Raw genomic sequence first — 22,790 nt, 5'->3', positions numbered from 1 at the left:
ATATATATATATACATACATACATATATGTATATATATGTATGTGTGTGTAGCCTATTATCAACATGTATGTCAGAAATCAACAAACAGGGGCACCTGGGTGGCTCGGTTGGCTAAGCATCCCACTCTTGATTTTGGCTCAGGTCATCATCTTATGATTCATGGGATCAAGCCCCACGTGGGGCTTGGTTCCGAGTATGGAACTTGCTTGGGATTCTCTCTCTCTGCCCCCACCCACACCCTGCCTGCATGCCCGCTCTCAGACTCTCTTAAAATAAATAAACATTAAAAAAATAGTCTGATAAACGTTGCCACTTGAAAAAAAATCAATGTCTTTTTATTTTTAGACAGAATATGCTATACAAATTAGTCATACTGGGTATTACTTTAGCTCTCATTTTTGTTCAATCTATAGAGACAAGATACACATAGTGGAAGAGAAATCCTCACACTCTGACATATGGAACTCTTTTTTAAAAAAATTGTTTCACATATTTAGGAGCTGTGATTAAATGGTAGTAAAGAAGGATTTCAAACCAATCAAGTTTATGGGCTACATTAGTGAAAGCAAAACAAGTCCATATTTGCTGTGAATACTGCAGGAACTTGAAAAGTCATATTCATTAGGAAAACCAAAACTAGGCCAAAGAAAATTTTCTGAGAAAATGGGGCACTGGAGTTATGTAGTTAATAAGTTTAATACCAGAATAGCATAGCATGTTCACACAGAGGGAATTTAATGACAGATGATTAACAGTAGCATAAGGTAGGACTCTTCCATTGTCAGGAGATAAATGGCATGCTGATTATCAGAATACATGCCAATTAAGATACGGAAGGGAATTCAGTTGTCCCTACATTCTCTAAGGTGACTTCTCGGATATGCAATAGGTAATTAGGGCTCTCTAAAGGTTTGAGATTATAACACCAGTACACTTCTGAGTTCTGATTGCACGCCCCGTCACACTGATTTTTACAATATCTGATAAGGTTCTGCATTAATACTTATACATTTCTTTAATGATAAAACTCTTCCCTTGTGGACTGTATTTGAATAAAAGACTAAAGGTGGTTTTTTTTTTTTTACATTTTAGCAGACAGAAATTCCTTTCCATTGTTGCTGACCTTCAGTAACATTTTTGTTCACATTGAAGCTTTTCCCAATTACAGGATTCCTCCTCAGAATTTTTAAATTTAGTTATGTCTCTCAGTGAAACTTTCATTGTAAAAATTATTTTCTGTCCAGTGGTTTTTTCCCCCTTACTGTAGCAAAAGAGTTGAGCATTGATTAAAACCTTTTTCATAATCATCAATAGCATTCCTAAGATTTTTTTCTGGTGTAGTGTCTCTGGTACTGAGTAAAGTTGGCGTATACTCCAAAGGTTTTCCCACATTCATCACATTTAGACTGTCTTCCCCAGAATGGACTATCTCGTGATCAATAAGATCAGAGAGCTGGCTAAAACTTCTGTTGCACTGACTACACCGGTGGGGTTTCTCCCCAGTGTGGATTCCCTGGTGTTCAGTAAGTTGAGTGCATGTGCTGAAGCCTTTCCCACATGCATCGCATTTATATGGCTTTTCACTAGCGTGGATTTTTTGATGGTTAATGAGATCAGAGCGCCGACTAAAGCTTTTGCCACACTGATCACATGAATATGGTTTTTCCCCAGTGTGGATCCTCTGATGTAGGATAAGAGCTGAGCACTGACTGAAAGCCTTTCCACATTCAAGACATTTATATGGTTTCTCCCCAGTGTGGATTCTCTGATGTTTGATGAGGTCTGAGTTCTGGCTGAAACTTTTGTTGCACTGTGGGCATGGGTACGGTTTTTCTCCCGTGTGAATTCTCTGATGAAGAATAAGGTCAGAACTCTGACTGAAGGCTTTCTCACAATGATCACAATGATAGGGCTTTTCCCCAGAGTGCACTCTCTGATGTTTAGTGAGGTCTGAGCTTTGACTAAAACTTTTACTGCACTGGTTACACCCGTACGGCTTCTCTCCAGTGTGTATTCTTTGATGTTTAACAAGGTCTGAACGACGACTAAAACTTTTAGAACAATCACTACATGGATAGGGTTTCTCTCCAGTGTGGATTCTCTGATGTAGAATAAGATTTGAGCTCTGACTAAAGGTTTTCCCACACTCATCACATTCATAGGGCTTTTCACCTGTATGAATTCTATGATGTTTAACAAGGTCTGATCTTCGGCTAAACATTTTACTGCACTGGCTACATGGGTAAGGTTTCTCTCCTGTGTGAATTCGCTGGTGATTCATAAGATCTGAAAGTCTACTGAAGGTTTTGCTACACTGATTACATGGATAGGGTTTCTCCCCAGTGTGAATTCTCTGATGCAGAATAAGGACTGAGCTCTGATTAAAAGCTTTACCGCACTCATTACATTTATAGGGTTTTTCTCCAGTGTGGATCCTTCGATGTTTAATAAGGTCTGAGTTCTGGCTGAAACTTTTGCTACACTGATTACATGGATATGGTTTCTCCCCAGTGTGGATTCTCTGATGCAGAATAAGATCTGAGCTCTGACTGAAGGCTTTTCCACACACATCACATTTATATGGTTTCTCTCCAGTGTGGATTCTTTGATGTTTAATAACATCAGAACTCTGACTAAAATGTTTGTTACACTGGTTACACGTGTAAGGCTTCTCTCCAGTATGGATTCTCTGATGCTTAACCAGGTCTGAGCGCTGGCTAAAGCTTTTAGTACAATGACTGCACTGATAGGGTTTTTCTCCTGTATGGATTCTCTGATGGATAATAAGATCAGAACTCTGACTGAAGGCTTTCCCACATTCATCACATTTATAAGGTTTTTCACCAGTGTGGACCCTTTGATGTTTAATAAGGTCTGAGCTCCGACTGAAACTTTTAATACACCAAGTACACGGATAGGGTTTCTCCCCAGTATGAATTCTCTGATGCAGAACCAGAGCTGAGCTCACACTAAAGGCCTTTCCACACTTATCACATTCATAGGGTTTCTCCCAATGAGTTCTTCGATGCCTAATAAGGCCTGCACTCCAAGCAAAGCTTTGCCCACATTCATCACAGTTATGTTGTCTTCTGTTAAAGAGATTTTGATCCTTTTCATTTAATGTATCTCCAAATTCACAGAATCCTCTGCATTCAGAATCCTGGAGAACATCATTTCTGGGGTTGCCAGACTCTTCAGGCAATGGTTCAATTTTTGTTGTAATTTCCTCCTCTGAAGCCACCTCTCCAATCTTGGTCTTAGTCTCACCATCTAGAACAATAAAAAATCCAAATGGAATGTATTCTCCATAGTGTAAGAAAGTTTGAGGTGAAACAGATTTGTATTTACCTATAAGATGCCGTCACAAGAGGGGAGTGCTCCAAAACACTGAAAATGACCCTCCGAAAGAGAAATTGGGAAGAATCAATAAGTAATGGCCCATAATAACCATTTATTGAAGTGTCTCACCCAGATATGTTCTGTATACGTCTGTCACAGGAGATCTGGGAATACTGAAACCTAGTCATAGTAATTATGACAGTTTGACTAAATGAAAGCTAATACATAAGCAATTTATTAACATTAAGTAAGGTAAACAATGTGAAAGAATACTTGAGGGAGAGGGGGAAGGAGGAAGAGGGGGAAGGAAGAAGAGGGGGAGGAGGCAGTGGCAGCCTGGCTGTCACTGGGAGGACCACCGACCAGGCAGATCAGAGGCTGCTACTAGGGGAAAGAAGGAACTATTGAAGTCCAGGAATGGTCAGGACAGAATCTTAAATTTTCAAAAATAGGTCTTTATAATCTCTCATCTCTTTTGTCCTGATTATTACAAGGAAGTGGCTAAGAAAGAGCCACATTCAGTAACCAGACTTCCTAAGTATAGTGTGTGAATCAGGAAAAGATCAAAAATCTCTTCTGAGTTGATTTTTGAGGAGGCGATTCCTAGGCTTAACAATATCAGATGTCTGTGACAGTAGGAGTTCCACTGAAATTCTTGACTATCAGTCCACTGTTAAATGGGGTTTACTATAAAAGGCACACAGTTGTCAGACTGCAAATGGTCTAGAGAGCTGAAAACACGACACAGATTAATTTCAAGGGCGAAAGTAAAAAATCTCAGGTCTCCAAGTAGAGGCTTCTTCCCTTTACCAGAGGCAAGGGCATTGGAAAAAGTTAAGTTTATGGGTAAATCTAAATGTTTACTGACTGACTTAAGCAACATGAACCTCTTACGGGGTTTACAATATATAGAGAATTAAAATACATGGCAAAAATAGCACAAGAAGAGGAAAGTCCATAAAACTAAAACATTATAAGATTTTTGGATTGTCCTAGAAATAGTAAACTAAGATAAACTGTAATAAATCAAACGTATATGTTGTAATAGGTTTAAGGCAGCCTATTTCAACCAGGGTTCCATAAGAGAATAAAACAGAAAATAATTTGAATGACCATTTTCTTAATTCTCCCAAAGAAAGTTCACAGCTAGTACCATAATAGATATGCAGGAGAAACATCAGTACGTTGATTACAATGAATGCCCTAGAGCATTGGTGCTTAATTCTCACAGAATCACATCTGAAAAAGGCTGCTATGAGGTAACAATTAAATACAATAAAAGGATGTATAAACAGTAAGTTAATAGAGAAAAAAATGGAAAAACAAAAAAACCTGATAATGTAAAATTAGGCAAAAGGAGAAAAAAAGAAACAAAAGATGGGATAAATAAAAACAAATAAGAAGATGACATATTTATTTTTTCCTTTTTAAAAAAATGTTTATTTATTTATTTTTCAGAGAGAGAGACAGAGAGCAAGCAGGGGAGGGGCAGAGATAGAGAGGGAGACAGAGAATCCCAAGCAGGCTCCATATCACCAGTGCAGAGCCCAATGCAGGGCTCAAATTCACAAACTGTGAGATCACGACCTGAGCTAAAACCAAGAGCTGAATGCTTAACTGAGATACCCAGGTGCCCCAAGAATATGGTATATTTAAATCCAAACATCAATTATGTGATATGTAAATTAACGATTCCAATACAAAGGAAAGAAAAAGCAACAGCTAACACTATACTTAATGGTTAAACATTGAATGCTTTTCTCCTGGGAACAAGGGAGCAAAATAAGGATGACCTCTCTTACCACTCAACACTATACAATCTCTATTCGATATTGCTAGCCAATGCAACAAGACAAGAAAAATTGAGAGATACAAATAAAAAAAAAAGTCACACTGTCTTTATTTATAGACTACACAATCATGTGTACAGAAAATACTAAAGTGTGTCAAAAAAGTTATATGTTGTACATGAGTTTATTGGAGCAATATACAAAACCCAACTGTATTTCAGTACATTAGATATGAACAATTAGAGCCTAAAATTAAAAACCTTTTCTTTGCAGTGGTGGGGGGGAGGTGGCGCCTGGGTGGCTCAGTTGGTTGAGCGTCCGACTTCAGCTCAGGTCATGACCTCACGGTTTGGGAGTTCAAGCCCTGCATTGGGCTCTGTGCTGACAGCTCAGAGACTGGAGCCTGCCTGCTTCAGATTCTATGTCTCCCTCTCTCTCTGCCCCTCCCATGCTCATGTTGTGTCTCTCTCTCCCTCTCTCAAAAATAAACAAACAGTAAAAAAAAAAAAAAATTAAACACAAGTGGTTTTAATGCTTGTGTTCTCTTTAAAAACAAAAGAAAAAAACAACTTTTTTTTTTTTTTTTTTTTTTTTCCACCCTTTCTTTATTTTTGGGACAGAGAGAGACAGAGCATGAACGGGGGAGGGTCAGAGAGAGAGGGAGACACAGAATTGGAAACAGGCTCCAGGCTCTGAGCCATCAGCCCAGAGCCTGACGCGGGGCTCGAACCCACAGACCGCGAGATCGTGACCTGGCTGAAGTCAGACGCCTAACCGACTGCGCCACCCAGGCGCCCCTGAAAAAAAAAACTTTTTTTAAAGTAGGCTTTGCACCCAACACAGAGTCCAACATGCTTGAGTTCATGACCCTGAGATCAAGAGTCAGACACTCAACCAACTGAGCCACCCAGGTGCCCCTAAAAACATTTTTTAACTCCACCAAAAATGAAATATTTAAAAATGAATTCAACAAAAATAAGTGTGGTATCTTTATAATGAAAACTGCAAAACATTGCTGAGAGAAGTTAAAGAAGACCTAATAAACAGAAATATATGCCATCACTTATGGAAAGATAGATTTAATATTGTTAAGATGATGGAATCATTCCCCAAATGATCTATAGATTCAATGCAACCCCAATCAAAACCTCAGCAGGCTTTTTTGTAGAAACTGACAAACTGATTATAAACTTCATGACCAGAAGAATCTAAACAATTTTGGAAAGGAAAAACAAAACTGGACAAGTTATGCTACCTGATTTCAAACTTTATTATAAGGCTACAGTAATCAAAGCAGTGCATAAGATCAGACACATCTATTAATATAAGACTGAGTCCATTAATAGTGGTGCCTGGGTGGCTCAGCTGGTTAAGTGTCTGACTTCAGTTCAGATCATGATCTCATGGTTTGTGAGTTTGAGTGGCATCAGGCTCTCTGCTATCAGCATGTAGTCCATTTCGGATCCCCTGTCCCCCTCTCTCTTAACCCCTCCACGCCTCAAAAATAAATAAATAAATAAACACACACACACACACACACACACAAAAAGACTGAGTCCATAAATAGATCCAAAAATATATGTACAACTGATTCTCAACAAAGTTGCCACGACAATTCAATGGTAAAAGAACAGTCTCGTTTCAACAAAAAGTGTTAGAACTGAACAAGAACACAAATTAACCCTCTTTCCTTATGCTATACACAAAAATTAACTAGAAATGTAATATAAACCTAAATAGAAAATCTAAAACTATAAATCTTCTAGAAGAAAGCAAAGCATAGATGACCAAAGTTAATGCACAGACCTGTGAGTAAATAAATTTGTGTTGTTTAAGCCACCCAGTCTGTGACACTTTGTTATGGCAGCTCTAGAAGACAAATAGAGCATGTTTTGAACTATATACATTTAAGGAATTGTATCACATATATTCTGTAACTTGCTTTTTTTGTTCAACATTATGTTTGGAAGATTCATCCATATTCATGTGTGTAGCTGTAGTCCATTCATGCTCACTACTATAGCGTGACATATACCACATTTTATTTACCCATTCTCCTTCAATGGACAGTGACATTTTGTTGTTTCAAGCAATGCTGATATGAATCTGCTGGTACATTTATCTCGATGCACATATTCAAGTGTTTCTCCAGGTTACATAAACTTAGGATCAGAATTTTGGGGTCTCATTGTTGAGTGTATGAGTTCACACTGCTCTATATTCTAACCAATATTAAGTCTATTCTCTCTTTTTTTAATGTTTATTTAATTTTGAGAGAGACAAAGCAGGAGTTGGGGAGGGGCAGAGACAGAGAGGGAGACACAGAATCTGAAGCAGGCTCCACGCTCTGAGCTGTCAGCAGAGCCTGATGCGGGGCTTGAACCCATGAACCATGAGATCATGACCTGAGCCGAAGTAGGACGCTTAACCAACTGAGCCACCCAGGTGCCCCAAGTCTATTCTCTTTTTAACCCATGCAATCAGGCTTTTATCTCCTTAACTCCATCAAAACTGCACTTACTAGAATTCCTAATAAGCTAGCTCTATCTTGACAAATCCAATTCTCAGTCTTACTTATTTTTTGACATAGTTGATTACTCTCTTCTTGAAACATTTGTTTTCTTCTCGCTAATATACCTTTCTTCTATTGTCCATACAACAGAGTGACCTTTATATGTTATTTTCATGCATAAATTCCTCGAATGGTTTCCTTTTACACTAGGAATAAATTCCATGTCCTTACTATGGCTTGAAAGTTCCATCTCGTCCTTTCTCTCTCTGTTCTCATTTCATTCCACAACTACTCCTATTTTCTGTCTATTCCAAACTGACCCTGTTCCTGCTACACCAAAAGGTCCCTGGCATTTGCTATTATTCCCTCTGCCTGAAAGCCCTCATAGGGCTTGTTCTTTTACTTCACTTCTGTCTCTAACCAACTGTTATCACCTCAGAAAGGCACAATACTTGGTAAGCCCTGCATTTTTGAGGCAACAAAGACCACAGTCGAATGTGCTGAAATAACTAATATGAGTAACTTGTAAGGTTGTTATTTTCGAGTGAGACTAGAGTAATAAAAGGCTCTGCAGAAGTCCAGGTTGCAATGCAAGTTGTCCTGTCACATGACTTTATTTATCAGGATAACCAATGGTATAAGAAGTGTCTGCAGCAGTCAGGCATGCTGTATTAGGCCTCTTGCAAGCCTCTAGAAGAGAACTATAGTGAAGTAAGGCCATACTCTGTCAAAAACAATTTCCTAAGTGAAAGGCAGACCCTGGCTTGCACTTGGGCACTAATAGAGACTTAATGCTTGAACACGGAGCACCAAATGACTATTACAAACTGACCATTGTGAACTAGTTATTTGATCCATCAAATCATGAAACTGGACATACAAATCAGCATTCCAGTATAAAAGCAAGTCTGGAAGACAAATTCTATGTGCTAGTGACCTGGGTTGCCACAGTGCCTTTTCCTATTGCTCCACTACCCCTCTCCATTAGCCTACATTCATGGCCTGATGGGAATTCCCTCTTACCAGTTAACAGAGGAAGAAAAAGTACAGAATTGGTTTATAGTTGGGCCTGACCAGCATGTGGACACTAGCTGAAAACGCATCTTTCACTTATTCCCTGACTCTGGAATGACCTGAAACACACTGGTAAAGGCAAATCTTCCCAGTAGGCACAATTTCAGGTATACATCTGGTTGTCCATTTTCATGGAAGGCAATATAGCCTAAGATACATGCCTATAATGATTCAAGGATAGTGACTAATGGGTTATATAATTAGTTAGGTACCTCAAAGAATAAGATTGGAAGACTAGAAATAAGGATTCTGGAAGAAAATTATGAGGCTAGATCTCCTAGAATGGGCAAATAATGAATATATTTGTGCCCTGGGTAAATACTCACCAAAGGGCATTCTCTGTAAAAAGCCTCTCAATCAGATGGGCATAGTGATTCATGTTATGAATGTCGATTAGCCTTTTTTTAACTAATGCTTGCCCAATGGATTTATGTACAAAGTGGTCATGGCAGCAGGAATGGAGGCTATGCATGGGCTCAATAATATGGATGTCTGCTTATCAAGGCTGATATGCCTATCATCACAGCTATACACCCATGTAGCCATCTGCTGGGTCCAACACTGAGCCCCTAATAAGGTCCCTGGAGGGGAGCTAGCCAGCAACTAGGGGGCAGATTCATCACACTTGACCCCTTCTATCACAAAGAGAGCAACAATTTGTTTTCAAAGGACTAAACAGACAGCCCAGATACAAATTAGCATTGACTTAAGAGAATGTGTATTATTATCATGGTAATTCTATACAATATTGCCTCCAAATGAGTCATTTCACAGGGAAGGAAGTACACCAATAAGCTCATACACGTGTAATTCACGGGTCTTACCACATGTCCCATCACCCAGAAGTAAGTGGGTTTAGTAATCGTGGAATGATTTACTGAAGGCTCAGTTACAGTACCAGCCAGGCAACAACACCCGGATAAGTTTGGGGTACCGTCATACAGGATGCAATATATGCCTTAAACCAGAGAACAATAAACAGTGTTGCCTTCTCCATGGCCAGAATATATGGGTATAGGAGGTAAGGGTAGAGGAGCAGTAATAAATATCTCTTCTTACTATATAACTAATAACCCACTTATATTATTTTCACTTTCTATTCCCCTAATCTTGGGTTTGATGGGCTTGGGGTTCTGGTTCTCAAAGAAGAAATACTTCTACCATGGAATAAAGTCATGATTTTGTTAAATATGAATCTGAGACTGCCTCCTGGCCACTTTGGGCTCCTCATGCAGCTGAACCAACAGGGAGAGAAAGTGTCACTCTACTGGCCTGGATGACAGATACCAATTGCTACTGGGGAACTGGCTGCTGCTACATAGTAAGGGCAAGGAACAATAGGTCTAGGAGTCAGGGGATTCAGTGGAGGTGCTTCCAAGTTCTCTCATGTCTAAAATGCCCAGTCAATGGTACACTGAAGTAATACGGAAGAGACAGAATCATCAAGGACTCAGATCATCCAGGAAAACAGGTTTCTGTTACTAAACTAGGTAAAGAACTCTGCCACTAAGATTCTGGCAGAGGGTAGAGGCAATATGGAATGGGTGATGTAAGAAGATAGTTTTGATTATCAGTTTTGGCTTTGTGAATAGCAAAAACTGTAGCAGTTATTTTAAGGTTATTATGCCCTTCCCTCCCTTTTCCTCAATACTTAATATGAAAAGCACCAGTGGCAGTAAAGTTTTATGTTTCAGATGAGAATATAATTAAAACAATTTTTTTAATGTTTACTATTTTTAAGAGGGAGAGAGACAGAGCTTGAACAGGGGGAGGGGAGAGAGAGAGAGAGGGAGACACAAAATCTGAAGCAGGCTCCAGGCTCTGAGCTGTCAGCACAGAACGCGGCATGGGCTCAAACCCACAAACCATGAGATTATGACCTAATTGAGGTCGGCTACTTAACCAACTGAGCCACCCAGGCACCCCTGATGGGAATATAATTTAATTACAAGTCAACCTGCAAAGAAATGGTAGCTTAAGAGACTGTTTTTCTGCTACGTTGGGAACATAACCCAAACAAGGAACAAAAGTAAATATTATAGACTAAAAGGGGTGGACTGTAATGGGATATTCTCCTTTTGACCCTCTAGATCTACTGCTTACTTTGCTCTGTGCTCCAAGAGGTTGATACCAGTTTATGCACTGTAGCTCTTGGGGTTCTGTGTCCTCTGGCTTGCAGCTAGAGTTGGCCCAAAGTAGGAGGAGAGTTGTAGAATGACCAGCTATCCTGGTTGTCCACAACAAAGGGGGTTCTTGGGATATAGGACTTTCAGTGCTAAATCCCAGGGAAACTGAGATTTAGCTCTTCACTTTACATCCAGAGTCTCTTCTTGCTGGGCCAGGAGCTGGAAGTAATGTGTTTCTTTGAGCAAAGGCCATGGTTCCTATTGGCAGCTCTACCTTACAAGTATACTCTCCAGGATCTGGTTAATTGGTCTCTCCCTTTGTAGCTTTAGGCCTAAAGGTAGCAACTGCTCCTCTTTTTTTTTTTTTTTTTGATCCCAAGGCTGTTCTCTATCCCTTGTTAATTTCTATAATACTGCCCATCCTCTTCATGAAACACTGAATTGCTGAATTTGCATTTAAACCACCTGTTTCCCGTTAGAATCCAGACTGATACATCCTGGTTTGTTTTCTTCATAACCATTATCACTATCTATACTCTATTTTTCTTTCATTCATTCATTCATTCATTCATTCATTCATTCATTGTTTCTCTCACCAGAATGTAAGCTCCTTGAGGGCAAAGACTTACCTTTTCAGTTCACTGCTATATGCCCAGCACTTATAATAGTGCCCACATAGAGTAACCCCTCAATAACTAATCATAGTATATGGTTAGTAACAATTAATAAGCTATAATCTGATTAATAAACATATATCAATAAGTATTTGTTGAATAGTTAAATTATTTGAAAGATACATTGACGTTAGCAGTGACTACCTCTAGATGCTGGAGTTGTAGGTTAATTTTTCTGTTTTGTGCCTTTCTATGTTTTATAAATGCACTTTATATAATTATATTACTCTATATTAAAAAAAAGTTATTTAAACACACTCTAAAAGTCACAAACACATACAATATGTATATTAATTTATGTAAAACTGAAAGTAGAACCAATTCTGCAGTGATTCTCAGGAAAAATGAGAGCTAGCTTCCTGAGAATAGATTCTTAAGGTAAGACAAGTACTAAACACAGAAGAAACAAAGTAAAATAGAGATACTTCAAAACTATAAAGAGGCAGAAGATCTAGAATAAAAGAAAATGACAACAGAAGGTGAATTTCACAGGCCAAAGAGCAGCAACGGGAGGACCAAAATCAGCAGCAAAATATGATGCGGAAATGAGACGCTCCAAATGCCCATACCCTTGTGCAGTTCTCTTCCACAATGACTCTGGAACTGGTCATGTGATTTGCTTTGGTCATTATAACTTCAGTATAACACAAAAATAGGTTAGAAAAGTGCTTATGCATCCCAAGGCTTTCCCTCTCTCTGTATGGGAGACTGGCTGCCCTGTGAAAAAGTCTGGGCTAGCCTGATGCAGATACATGATTCAAGCCATACCCGGCACTAATAGCCAGACATATATGATTGATACCAACTCAGACCCTGGCCCTAGCTGAGCCACTAGATGACTGCATGAGTGATCCCAGACAACCAGGAGAAAAACTGCCCAGCTGAACCCAGCCTAAATTGACGACCTACAGAACCATAAGAAAACATGGTTTAAAAATGTCTGATGTTTTGGGGCCCCTGGGTAGCTCAGTCAGTTAAGCGTCTGACTTCAGCTCAGGTCATGATCTCCCGGTTAGTGAGTTCAAACCCCGCTTCGGGCTGTGTGCCATCAGCACGGAGGCCGCTTCTGATTCTTTGTCCCTCTCTCTCTCTCTCTCTGCCTCTCCCTCACTCTCATGGGGGGGGGGGGGGAATGTGTGCACGCACGCACGCATGCATGTGCTCTCTCTCAAAAATAAATAAACATTTAAAAAATGTCTCATGTTTTAGGTCACTAAGTTTTGAGGTTCTTTATTATGTGGTAATAGACACAATCCTCAAAATAACCTCCAAAGTATGAGTTATTATATACTTATAAAATGAGGAAACAGAATGATGACAAAGCTAGTATTTGAATCCAGGCTATCAGACTTCCAAACTTTAAACTATGCCACTACAACACATAAAAAGGATGACTTGAAAAGATTTTTTATAGTGTTCATTTATTTTTCAGAAAGAGACAGAGAGGGGCAGAGAGAGAGGGAGCCACACAATGGGAAGCAGGCTCCAGGCCCTGAGCTGGCAGCAGTTTGGGGCTCGAACTCACAAGCCAGGAGATCATGACCTGAGCTGAAGTCGGACGCTTAACTGACGGAACCACCCAGGCGCCCCATAGAAGATTTTAAAGGGAAAATATCAAACACTGATAGATTGGTGATAAGGTGGTTAGAATGGGAAAATGGCTAACTCTGGGGATTTAAGGAGAGGAGGGAATTCCATGAGAATTTGATTGCTAAAATTCACAGTAAAGCCATGTGACTGTGCTTGCAGCACTAAAGAGATAGTACTGCCTAATATCGTGAGGGGTAGGCAGTGAAGAACACCAATAGCACTTGAAAAAGCTAACACAGCCCCGGTAACAACCCTCCCCACCACCTGAAACCATTAAGAAAGATATAACACACGGCTTCTCACCTGACAGAAGGCGGTGTTCTTGAGATTCATAATTGAAGTGTATCTCCATGGGCTGCAACGGGCCACTTACCACCTCAGGGAGCAACTGGAGAATTACCATTTCCTTAGTAAGCTTTTCTTGTCCACATAGGAGTCTGAAGCCTGGAGGCAACTGGGCACCACTGGGTTTGGAAGGGAATCATGGTGGAGACTGGAGATAAAGTTTCTGAGACTAGACCACCAGAAACATCCCCTAGATGTAAAAGACGTGAGGGAGAAAACAAAATCTCATTTAATCTCCACGAGTTTTTCTAAGTTTCCTTCCTCATCATCCTAGAGTCAGGCATTGTTTGGATATGTGTACTCCATTCCAAGTCTAAAAACCTTCCAACATAAGTGGAGGTTAATGCTACTGAAATAAGGGCATCCTGGAAAGATAAGGCAGGGGAGGGAATTAAAACTTTTGTTCCAGCGGTTAACACTGTATTGGGTGCCTTTATCATACCGAACTGACTACTGATCCCTCATCATTATGTTTTTCTTTCCCTCTTTCCCTTCTTCCAGCACTCACACGTGCAGGTTTCTCTTTCCCTGGCACGCTCGTCTGATCTGCGTGAATGCATCCCCTTCCTGATTTCCACTTGCTCCCAAAGTTTCTGGTGTTCATTCAGGTGAACTCAAGGCCGAGGCGCTGACCGGATACCCAAAGCACACTAGGCCAAGGAATCACTGAGCCCAGGAGCGGCGCCTGGGGGCGATCCCGGCGGCCTAAACTCTCCAAGGACTCAAGAAAACACACAGGGCTTCCTGGTGGCGCTGCAAGGTAGCACAGCAGGCGAGATCACCCGAGATCCCCAGCCCCCGCGACCTGACACCACCCATACCTTGACTTGTTCTCCAGGTCACTGTCAAGCCTCACAGGCTGCGAACCCGCCATCGCCGCGTCCGCTCTAGGAATCTGGGAGGATTGCTCAGCTCTATGGCGCGGAGCCTCGCACGTGAGCACACGCAAGGGGGCGGCGGCCACGGCGGCGGGTCGGCTGGTGCTTGCCGAGAGTTAACCCGTGAATCTCCGCGAAGCTGACCTCAGCGGAGCTATAGCTAGCGACCTGGTGAGCCAGCGACAGGTACCTTGCTGGCCTATCTGCCGGTTCTTGACGTGAATGTCGAAACACCTTTCAGGAAAGCTCTCTGGGGCAGGGTGGGTTTTCTGACTACATAATAATGAGTTCTTATTATCTTATTCTTTTTGAATCCCCACTCCACCTTCCTTTCGTATTTGCTGGTGTGCTTCCATTCTAACTTTCTACCTGTCCTCTCTGTTTTTTTTTCCGCAGAACAGTGGCATGCCTCCAAATAATCTGGAAGCCTTGTCAAAATACTTTTTATTGGACCTCACCCTCAGAGTTTACCACTCAGTAGGTCTGGGGTGGGAGCCCAGGTTCAGGTGCTTTTGTTGTTGGCTCTGGGACCACACTTTGAGAACCATTGCCCTAAAAATAATGAATGCTCAGCAATTCCCAAATTGCTGGGAAGCTGGATTTTCATAAACTTTGCCATCAAGGAAGGCCACAGGGTCTGTTTCTAAACAGCTTACTTAAGACGAAATTTAAAAATATGTGAAGACAAATGAAAATGAAAACACAATAGTCCAAAAATCTTTGGGATGCAGCAAAAGCTGTTCTAAGAGGGAAGTTTATAGAAATACAAGTCTACTTCAAGAAGCAAGAAGAGTCTCAAAGAACCTAATCTTACACCTACAGGAACTAAAAAAAGAACAAACCAAAATCAAAACTAGTAGAAGGAAGGATATAATAAAGACTAGAGTAGAAATAAACGAACTAGAAACTAAACAGTTTTCTTGCCAGTACAGTCCTCATTGTGGCTAAAGGATCAGGGTGAGAAGAAGGACCTGAAATTTGGGGGGATGGGGTGGGGCGCATATCATGATAGGAAAGAATATTGTTGTGTCCTTGGAAATATCTTGGGAACTAAGGGGGGATTAGGAGAAGGATTGAGACATGTGATTTAGGTTGAGATGTTGGGAAGAAGAGGTACAGATTTGAGAAAGTGGTGGCTGGCTGAAATGATGGTTGAGGTAGAAGTAGAGGTCTTTCTGTCCCAGCTCAAGACCCTCTTCTGATCTCTGAAATCTTAGGGGTGTACAAATTGAGGCCCTGATATCCCTGTAAATAACTTGTTTAGGTCCAGCCCTCCCAAGAAAGGAGTGTAGATACTTTTTTAAAAAACCAGTTTTATGTGATATAACAGACATATAACAATCATCAAATATTTCGGGTAGACAATTTGATAAGTTTTGTCATATGTATACAGTAGTGAAACCATCACCACAGTCAAAATAGTGAACACAACCAGCAACCCAAAAAGTTTCCTTCTATCTTTAGTATCTCCTCCCTTTCTTCCCACAGCTCCCAACCATTGTTCTGCTTTGTGTTACTATAGATTAGTTTGCATGTTTTAGAGATTTATTTAAATGGAATTATACAGAATGCACTCTTTTTTTGGTCAGACTTCTTTCACTGAGCATTATTACGAGATCTATGTTACTGTGTGTATTAGTAGTCCATTCCTTTTTGTTGCTAAATAATATTCCATTGTTATTTATTTATCCCCTCATTTATTTATCCACTCATGAGTTGATGGGAATTGGGTATTTCCAGTTTTTTACTATTACAAATAAAGGTGCTACAAACATTGGTGTCCAAGACTTTACATGGACATATACTTTTTTCTTTCATGGTAGTTGTATGTTTAACATTTTAAGAAAGTGCTACACTGTTTGTCAGAGTGGCTGAGTTGTTTTTCATTCCCACCAGGAGTATATGAGAATACCATAGTTGACATACTACTTTTGAAAGGTTTTTAGTAAAAGAGAATGAGAAAGAGGTTAACCAGAGGTTAATTCTTATGTGCAAAGTTAAGGGTTTTGTTAATTTTTTACATGGAAATGATCATGTGAACATAGACTTTGTGAGCATTTAACCAAGGAAATCAAACTTTTTTTCAGATTGTGCTAGATTTGTTGCCTTGTGGAGTCTTACCAAAGATGCATTCTGAGGCTAAGAAGCCAGCTTGGAATCTAACAGTTTGATCAGTCAGCCAGAACAACCCTATACCCAGTTGTGGTCCACACCAGCTGACACTGAAGAGGTTCCTCTCAGTAAGGTAAAAAGAATTCAAAGGTTTCCAAAGAGATCAGGAGTGATAATGCAGGCATGGGAAATGATATGAGATTCTCAAGAATAGAACTGATAGCTCACCCACCAGTATTCTACCTGATTTCTGTTTCTTATTACATTTCTTCTTGCGGGAAACTAGGCCAAACTAACATATGTCTGATTTAGGCATAGGTTCTACAGTAGTGGTTCTTAATCCTTTTTGGATAATATGACTACTTTGAGAATATGATAGAAACTATAGACCTCTTCTTCAGAAAGTTGAACATTAAGACCTACATGTGAACTTTTGCTTATCATGTATTATATTGTATGAGAAATTAATTTCCTTTAGACTGTATAATCAGTCTTCACAAAGAATTAATTTTAATCTAAAAATTAATCTCTAGGTCCAGGTAAACAAGGGAAATAAATCCAAATTGTGAAGCCAAATGAAAAAAATTGACTTTCCTTTTTGTCAAATAAAGATTAACAAGTAGACTGCTCCTGTTTGTTTTGTGAATGATATATCTAAATTATGGACAATCCAATGTCTTTGAAATGTTAATATGCATTCCAATTGACTGTGACTTTTTAAAAACAGAACCCATGCTGAAAACTGAGATTCAGAAAGTGAAATAATGGCCAATATAATCAGTTTCCAACATTCACTTTGACAGAGATGCATAGGCTTGTATCAGAAACACCAAAACTCCCCAAGACCTCTAGAGTTGAATTCAAATCAGATCATTTCTTTTCAGTCAGTGAGGTCACTGGCATCAGTTTGAAGTCTTCAACTAAAAAACCAAGTCACAGAAGTTTGAACGACTCTTCGTTTGTACTTAACATTGTTGTGGGTTGAATTGTGTTCCCCCATCTCCAAAGATATGTTTAAATCCTAACCACTAGTACCTGGTTTTTTTTTTTTAATTCTTTTAATGTTTATTTATTTTTGAGAGACAGAGCATGAACGGAGGAGGGGCAGAGAGAGAGGGAGACACAGAATCCGAAGCAGGCTCCAGGCTCCGAGCTGTCAGCACAGAGCCCGACGCGGGGCTCGAACTCACAAACCACGAGATCACGACCTGAGCCGAAGCCGGACGCTTAACGACTGAGCCACCCAGGCGCCCCCACTAGTACCTGTTAATGTGACTTTATTTATAAATAGGGTCTTTGCAGATGTAATCAAGTTAAGATGAGATCATACTGGATTAAGGTGGGTCCTAATCCACCAACTGGAGTCTTTATAAGAAAAGGTAAGTTCAGACTCACAGGAGACTCACAGAAGGGAGAAGAGACCATGTGAATGTGAAGGCAGACATTAAAGTGATGCATCTACAAGGCAAAGAGCACCAAGGACTGCCAGAAACTGCCAGAAGTTTGGAAATAGGCATGAACCTTAGAACCTTCACAAGGAGCATGGTCCTGCCAGCATGTTGATTTTGGATTTACAACCTCCAGACTGTGAGAAAATAAAGTTCTGTGGTATTAAGCCACTCTGTTACACCAGAAGTGAGGTGCTGCTTTAACAAATACCTAAAAATGTTGATGTGGCTTTGGAGTTGGGTAATGACTAGAAGCTGGAAGAGTTTTCAGGCTCATGATAGAAAAGACCTACATTGCCTTGAAGAGATTGTTGGTAGAAATATGGATGTTAAAGGTGACTCTGGCAAGGACTTGGAAGGAAGGGAAAAGGATAGTAGAGCAGTGTTCTTTCGTCTTAGAGAATACATATATTGTCATGAAGAGAATTTTGCTAGAAATATTGAATATTCAATACACTCCTGATGAGGTATCAGACAAAAATGAAGAAAATATTATTGGAATCTGGAGAAAAGGTGATACTTATTGCAAAGTTAGCAGAAACTTGGCTGAATCATGTTCTACTGTTGAGTGGAAAATAGAACTTGTAAGTGATGAACTTGGATTTTTAGACAAGGAGCTTTCCAAGCAAAGTATGAAAGATGTGTTCTGGTTTTTCCTTGTTGATTATAGTAAAATGTGAGAGGAAAGAGATAAATTGAGAATGGAACTGTTAAGCAAAAAAGGAATCAGTATTTGATAATTTAGAAAATTTCCCAGCCTATCCTTGCTCTGGAGACAAAGCCATGAATGTAGCTAGAAAACTTTTGGTGGAGAGGACTGGGTGTGTGACTCATGGTTCCAATCAACTATCTCAACAGAAACCAGAAACAGAAATGGGGTTATCCAGAAAGGATCTGTGGAGAACCCCTGCATATAACTGTGGGATCCCCTTGATATCCACAGAAGACCAGTATGGTTTTTGAGAATGTTGTTATCACCAGAAATACTGCCAGCTTGGACTGAATCAGACAGAGACAGGACAAAATGAAGGAAGCCTGTCAGATTTCTAGGATTCTACATGCAGGAAATGGGGTGCCCAGTGAGGGGTTCCACTTCTGAGGGCTGAGAGACCAGAGCCACCTCAAATGAGAGGGGCTGATGAAGCTTCCATTGTTGCAAGGGACATACAAGCAACAGGGTAATTTGGAAACTCTACAAATATTTGGAAATTAAATAGCCCATATCTAAATAACCTGTGCTTCAAAGAAGAAATCACAAAGGAAATTAGAAAATATTTTAAACTCAGGGCGCCTGAGTGGGTGGCTCAGTTGGTTGATCATTCAACAGTTGATTTTGGCTCAGGTCATGATCTCAGGGTTGTGGGACTGAGTCCCAAAGACGGGCTCCATGCTGAGTGTGGAGCCTGATTGGGTCTGTCTGTCTCTCTCCCTCCCTCCTTCTGCCCCTATCTCACATGTGTGTGTGTGCTCTCTCATTCTCTAAAAAATATATAGATAGATAAATATACATTTATCCATATAGATAAATATATAAATATATATATATCATTCTTTAAAATGTTTATGTAAATATAAATATATATATTTTTTTTAACTGAATGAAAGTGAAATGCAACATATAAAATTTTATGAGATGCATCCAAAGCAGCATGTAGAGAAAAATTTATAGCTTTAAAATGCCTAGGTTGGCATGCCTGGATGGCTCAGTTGGTTAAGTGTCCGACTTCTGCTCAAGCTATGATTTTGAGGATCATGAGTTCAAGCCACGCGTCTGGCTTTGTGCTGACAGCTCAGAGCCTGGAGTCTGTTTCGGATTCTGTGTCTCTCTCTCTCTCTCTCTGCCCCTCCGTGGCTCATGTTCTGTCTCTCTCTTTCAAAAATAAATATTTTTTTTTCAACGTTTATTTATTTTTTGGGACAGAGAGAGACAGAGCATGAATGGGGGAGGGGCAGAGAGAGAGGGAGACACAGAATCAGAAACAGGCTCCAGGCTCTGAGCCATCAGCCCAGAGCCCGACGCGGGGCTCGAACTCACGGACCGTGAGATCGTGACCTGGCTGAAGTCGGACGCTTAACCGACTGCGCCACCCAGGCGCCCCACAAAAATAAATATTTTAAAAAATTAAAATAAAATGCCTATGTAAGAAGAAAATCTCATGTCAATAATCTAAGTTTCCACCTTAAGAAACTTGAAAATAGGCAGTAAACTTAACAACAAAAAAGCAGAAGGAAGGAATTAATAATGATTAGAGAAGTAATTACTGAAATAGAAAACAGAAAAATAATAAAGAAATATCAATGAACCCAAAATTTTGTTCTTTGAAAATATAAGCAAAAATTGACAAACCTTTAATAGACTGACCAAGAAAAAAAGAGAGAGATTAACAAAAGCAGAGAAGAGGGGACATCACTACCAATTCTGTAATAATTTAAAAGAATATAAGGGAATACTATGAATAACTTCATGCCAACATATTACACAACATAAGTGTCATGGACAAATTACTTGAAATATACAAATTACTAAAACTGAGAAAGAAATAGAAGATGTGAATAAATGTATGAAAAGTAAATAAATTGAGTTAATAGTAAAAAACTTTCTAACAAAGAAAAGCAAAGGCCCAGTAAATTCTATCAAACATTTAAAGAATACCAGTCTTTCACAATCTCTCCCAGAAAATAGAGAGGGCCAGTAATTACTCTGATGTCAAAGCAGACAAAGATATCACAGGAAAAGAAAGTGATCTGGAAAAGAAAACAGACCAATATCTCTAACAATATGGACACAAAGTCCTCAATAAAATATTAGCAAATTAACTTCATTAATACATAGAAAAGAATTATACACTGCGATTCAGTGTGTACCAGTGTAAACCAACCTAGTAGGTTGGTTTAACATGCAAAAATTATATAGAGATTTAAATACCTCACTTTCAATAATGTTCATCAATAATAGAATGAATGGATATTGGTATAATCCTACAATATTATTAGAAATAAAAATGTATGGCATACATCTGCACAAAACAATATGAATGGATTTCACAATGTTGAAAGAAGACTGACTTTAAAAAGTACATATTGAATTCCATTTATATACAGTAGAAGAAGAGGCAAAACCAACCCATCATGTTCAGAGTTCAGTGTAGTGGCTATCTTTCAGAGCTAGAGGAGGGTGGGGACTTGAGAGCCCAGGGGGTACTTCTGAAGACCGATAATATTGTTTCTTTGCTGAGTGCTGGAACAGGAGGAGGTTCCGTTTGTGAAAATTCAACAAACTGTATGTACACTTATTTACTTATAAAATCAGCATTATTAACCAATACTGTTTGGCTGTTCTGCATTCAGAGCATCAAAAAACAAAGACCAAAATGCACCATTTTTTATTATAATGCTTCATCTTATTTTCTGAGACAACTCCACCTACCTATCTGGTATCATTCTCTCCCCATCAGCTATGTATCTCTCTTTTCTTCTATCTTCAATTTTTCTTCCTACTCACATTTTACCCTTTTTCGACAAATTAGATCTCTAGTATCTTTAAAAAACAGACATCTTTCAATCTTGTTGTCTAGTCCAACCAAGTGTCCTTTCTTGTCCCTTCGTGCACGACCACATTTCTCAAAGAAACTATTACCTATTTTCAGTGTCTTATCATACACTTCTTAACCCCTGGCAAGTACATTCCACAGGTAATCTCTCTCCAGCCCTTCTTCTGCCCCTCCCCTTAATAACACCATCACCTGGGGTGCCTGGGTGGCTCAGTCGGTTAAGCGCCCGACTTAGGCTCAGGTCATGATTTCATGGTTTGTGAGTTAAAGCCCCACATCCGGCTCTGTGCTGACAGGCTCAGAGCCTGGAGCCTGTTTTGGATTCTGTTTCCCTCTCCCTCTGACCCTCCTCTGCTCCTGCTCTGTCTCTCAAAAATAAATAAAATGTTAAAAAAAACAAAAAAACCACATTGCTTAAAAAAAAAAAAAACAAAAACCAGCATCACCTGAATTCTCACCTCCTCCAGCTCTCTGCCCCATCTGCTAGTAACCTGTTCTCTCTCCTGAAACTCTCGCTTGACTTTTATGATGTTTGAACCATCTGGGCTCTCCTCTTCTGAGAAGCTCCTCTTCTCTATATGTTCTTGCTCTTCCCACCCCCACACACTGGTATTTTATCATTCCCTGTTTATTTTCCCGTAAGATCTCCCTTGGCGATGTCATCCCCTTCTCTATCTTCAATCATATTTTCAGATACTAGCAAATCCTGCTAAGTTCATGTTTCCAAATGCCTGTTTTCTTTTTCTTACCTGTTTTGCCCTTTAATCCACTCTACTACGTAAGATACCTCCCCAAAGTACAATTCAGGCCTTGTCGCGTGTAAACGGCTTGCACTGATTACTAAATGCATTCCAAATTCCCGAGTGGCATTTGAAACTCTCGAAACGTGACACCACTGTATCCTTCAGCCTAGGTTCCAGCCAACTAAGATGCTGGGCTAATTCCCCAGCATGCCCTGAACTTCCCATTGCGGTACTCTGCCTCTGGCCACTCCTCTAAGTCAACATTTTAGTCGTTAGACAAGACTCAGCTTGAGTAACGCCTTCTATGAGAAAATTATTCTCACTCTTCTGCTCCGTGATGGCCCTGCACGCCCTTGCCCACGACGGCAGGGTCGATTCTCCGCTTTGCACCCTCGCCAAGCCTGGCCTGAGCCCTTCCCCTCCGTCCCCACGCACTCCACCCCGAACTGTCCAGAACTGGCACTGAAGGCAGGCGTTTGTGGTGTACGAATGTGGTCGCGTCTTCCTCTTCCCTAAATGTACAGATGGAAGGTTCTATTTTTATATCCTTGGAGATAAAGCTCTCTCTCTTCCTGTATTTTTCTTCTCTCCGTCGCCTGTCAACCAT

The 22,790-nt window shown here is 40.0% G+C and overlaps 1 protein-coding gene across 6 annotated transcripts in view; it reads right to left on the bottom strand.

Annotated features, from left to right (window-relative positions):
- Nucleotides 1-318: 318 nt before the first annotated feature.
- LOC147575584 (uncharacterized) overlaps nt 319-22,790 on the bottom strand; it is a 23,075-nt gene continuing 603 nt past the window's right edge. The window contains exons 1-4 of one of the 6 annotated variants that reach the window (XR_015242534.1): nt 14,273-15,191; nt 13,410-13,641; nt 3,350-3,400; nt 3,153-3,271 (exon numbers count right to left, since the gene is read on the bottom strand). Coding sequence is in view for 4 of the 6 variants with exons in the window: in XM_086682745.1 (XP_086538871.1) it covers nt 1,260-3,271; nt 13,410-13,509 (2,112 nt within the window). In the remaining 2 variants the exon portion in view is untranslated. Of the gene's footprint in view, nt 3,272-3,349; nt 3,401-13,409; nt 13,642-13,959; nt 14,174-14,272; nt 15,192-22,790 lie in introns of those variants that run through there. The other 5 variants (XR_015242535.1, XM_086682745.1, XM_086682747.1 and 2 more) reach the window with 5 other exon arrangements.

This window comes from Puma concolor, chromosome D3 (genome assembly GCF_028749965.1).
Source record: "Puma concolor isolate L17-30 chromosome D3, mPumCon1.1.hap2, whole genome shotgun sequence".
NCBI classification, from domain to species: Eukaryota; Metazoa; Chordata; class Mammalia; order Carnivora; family Felidae; genus Puma; species Puma concolor.
Note: the sequence above shows the minus strand (reverse complement) of the source record. Positions and strands in the feature narration are given on the sequence as shown.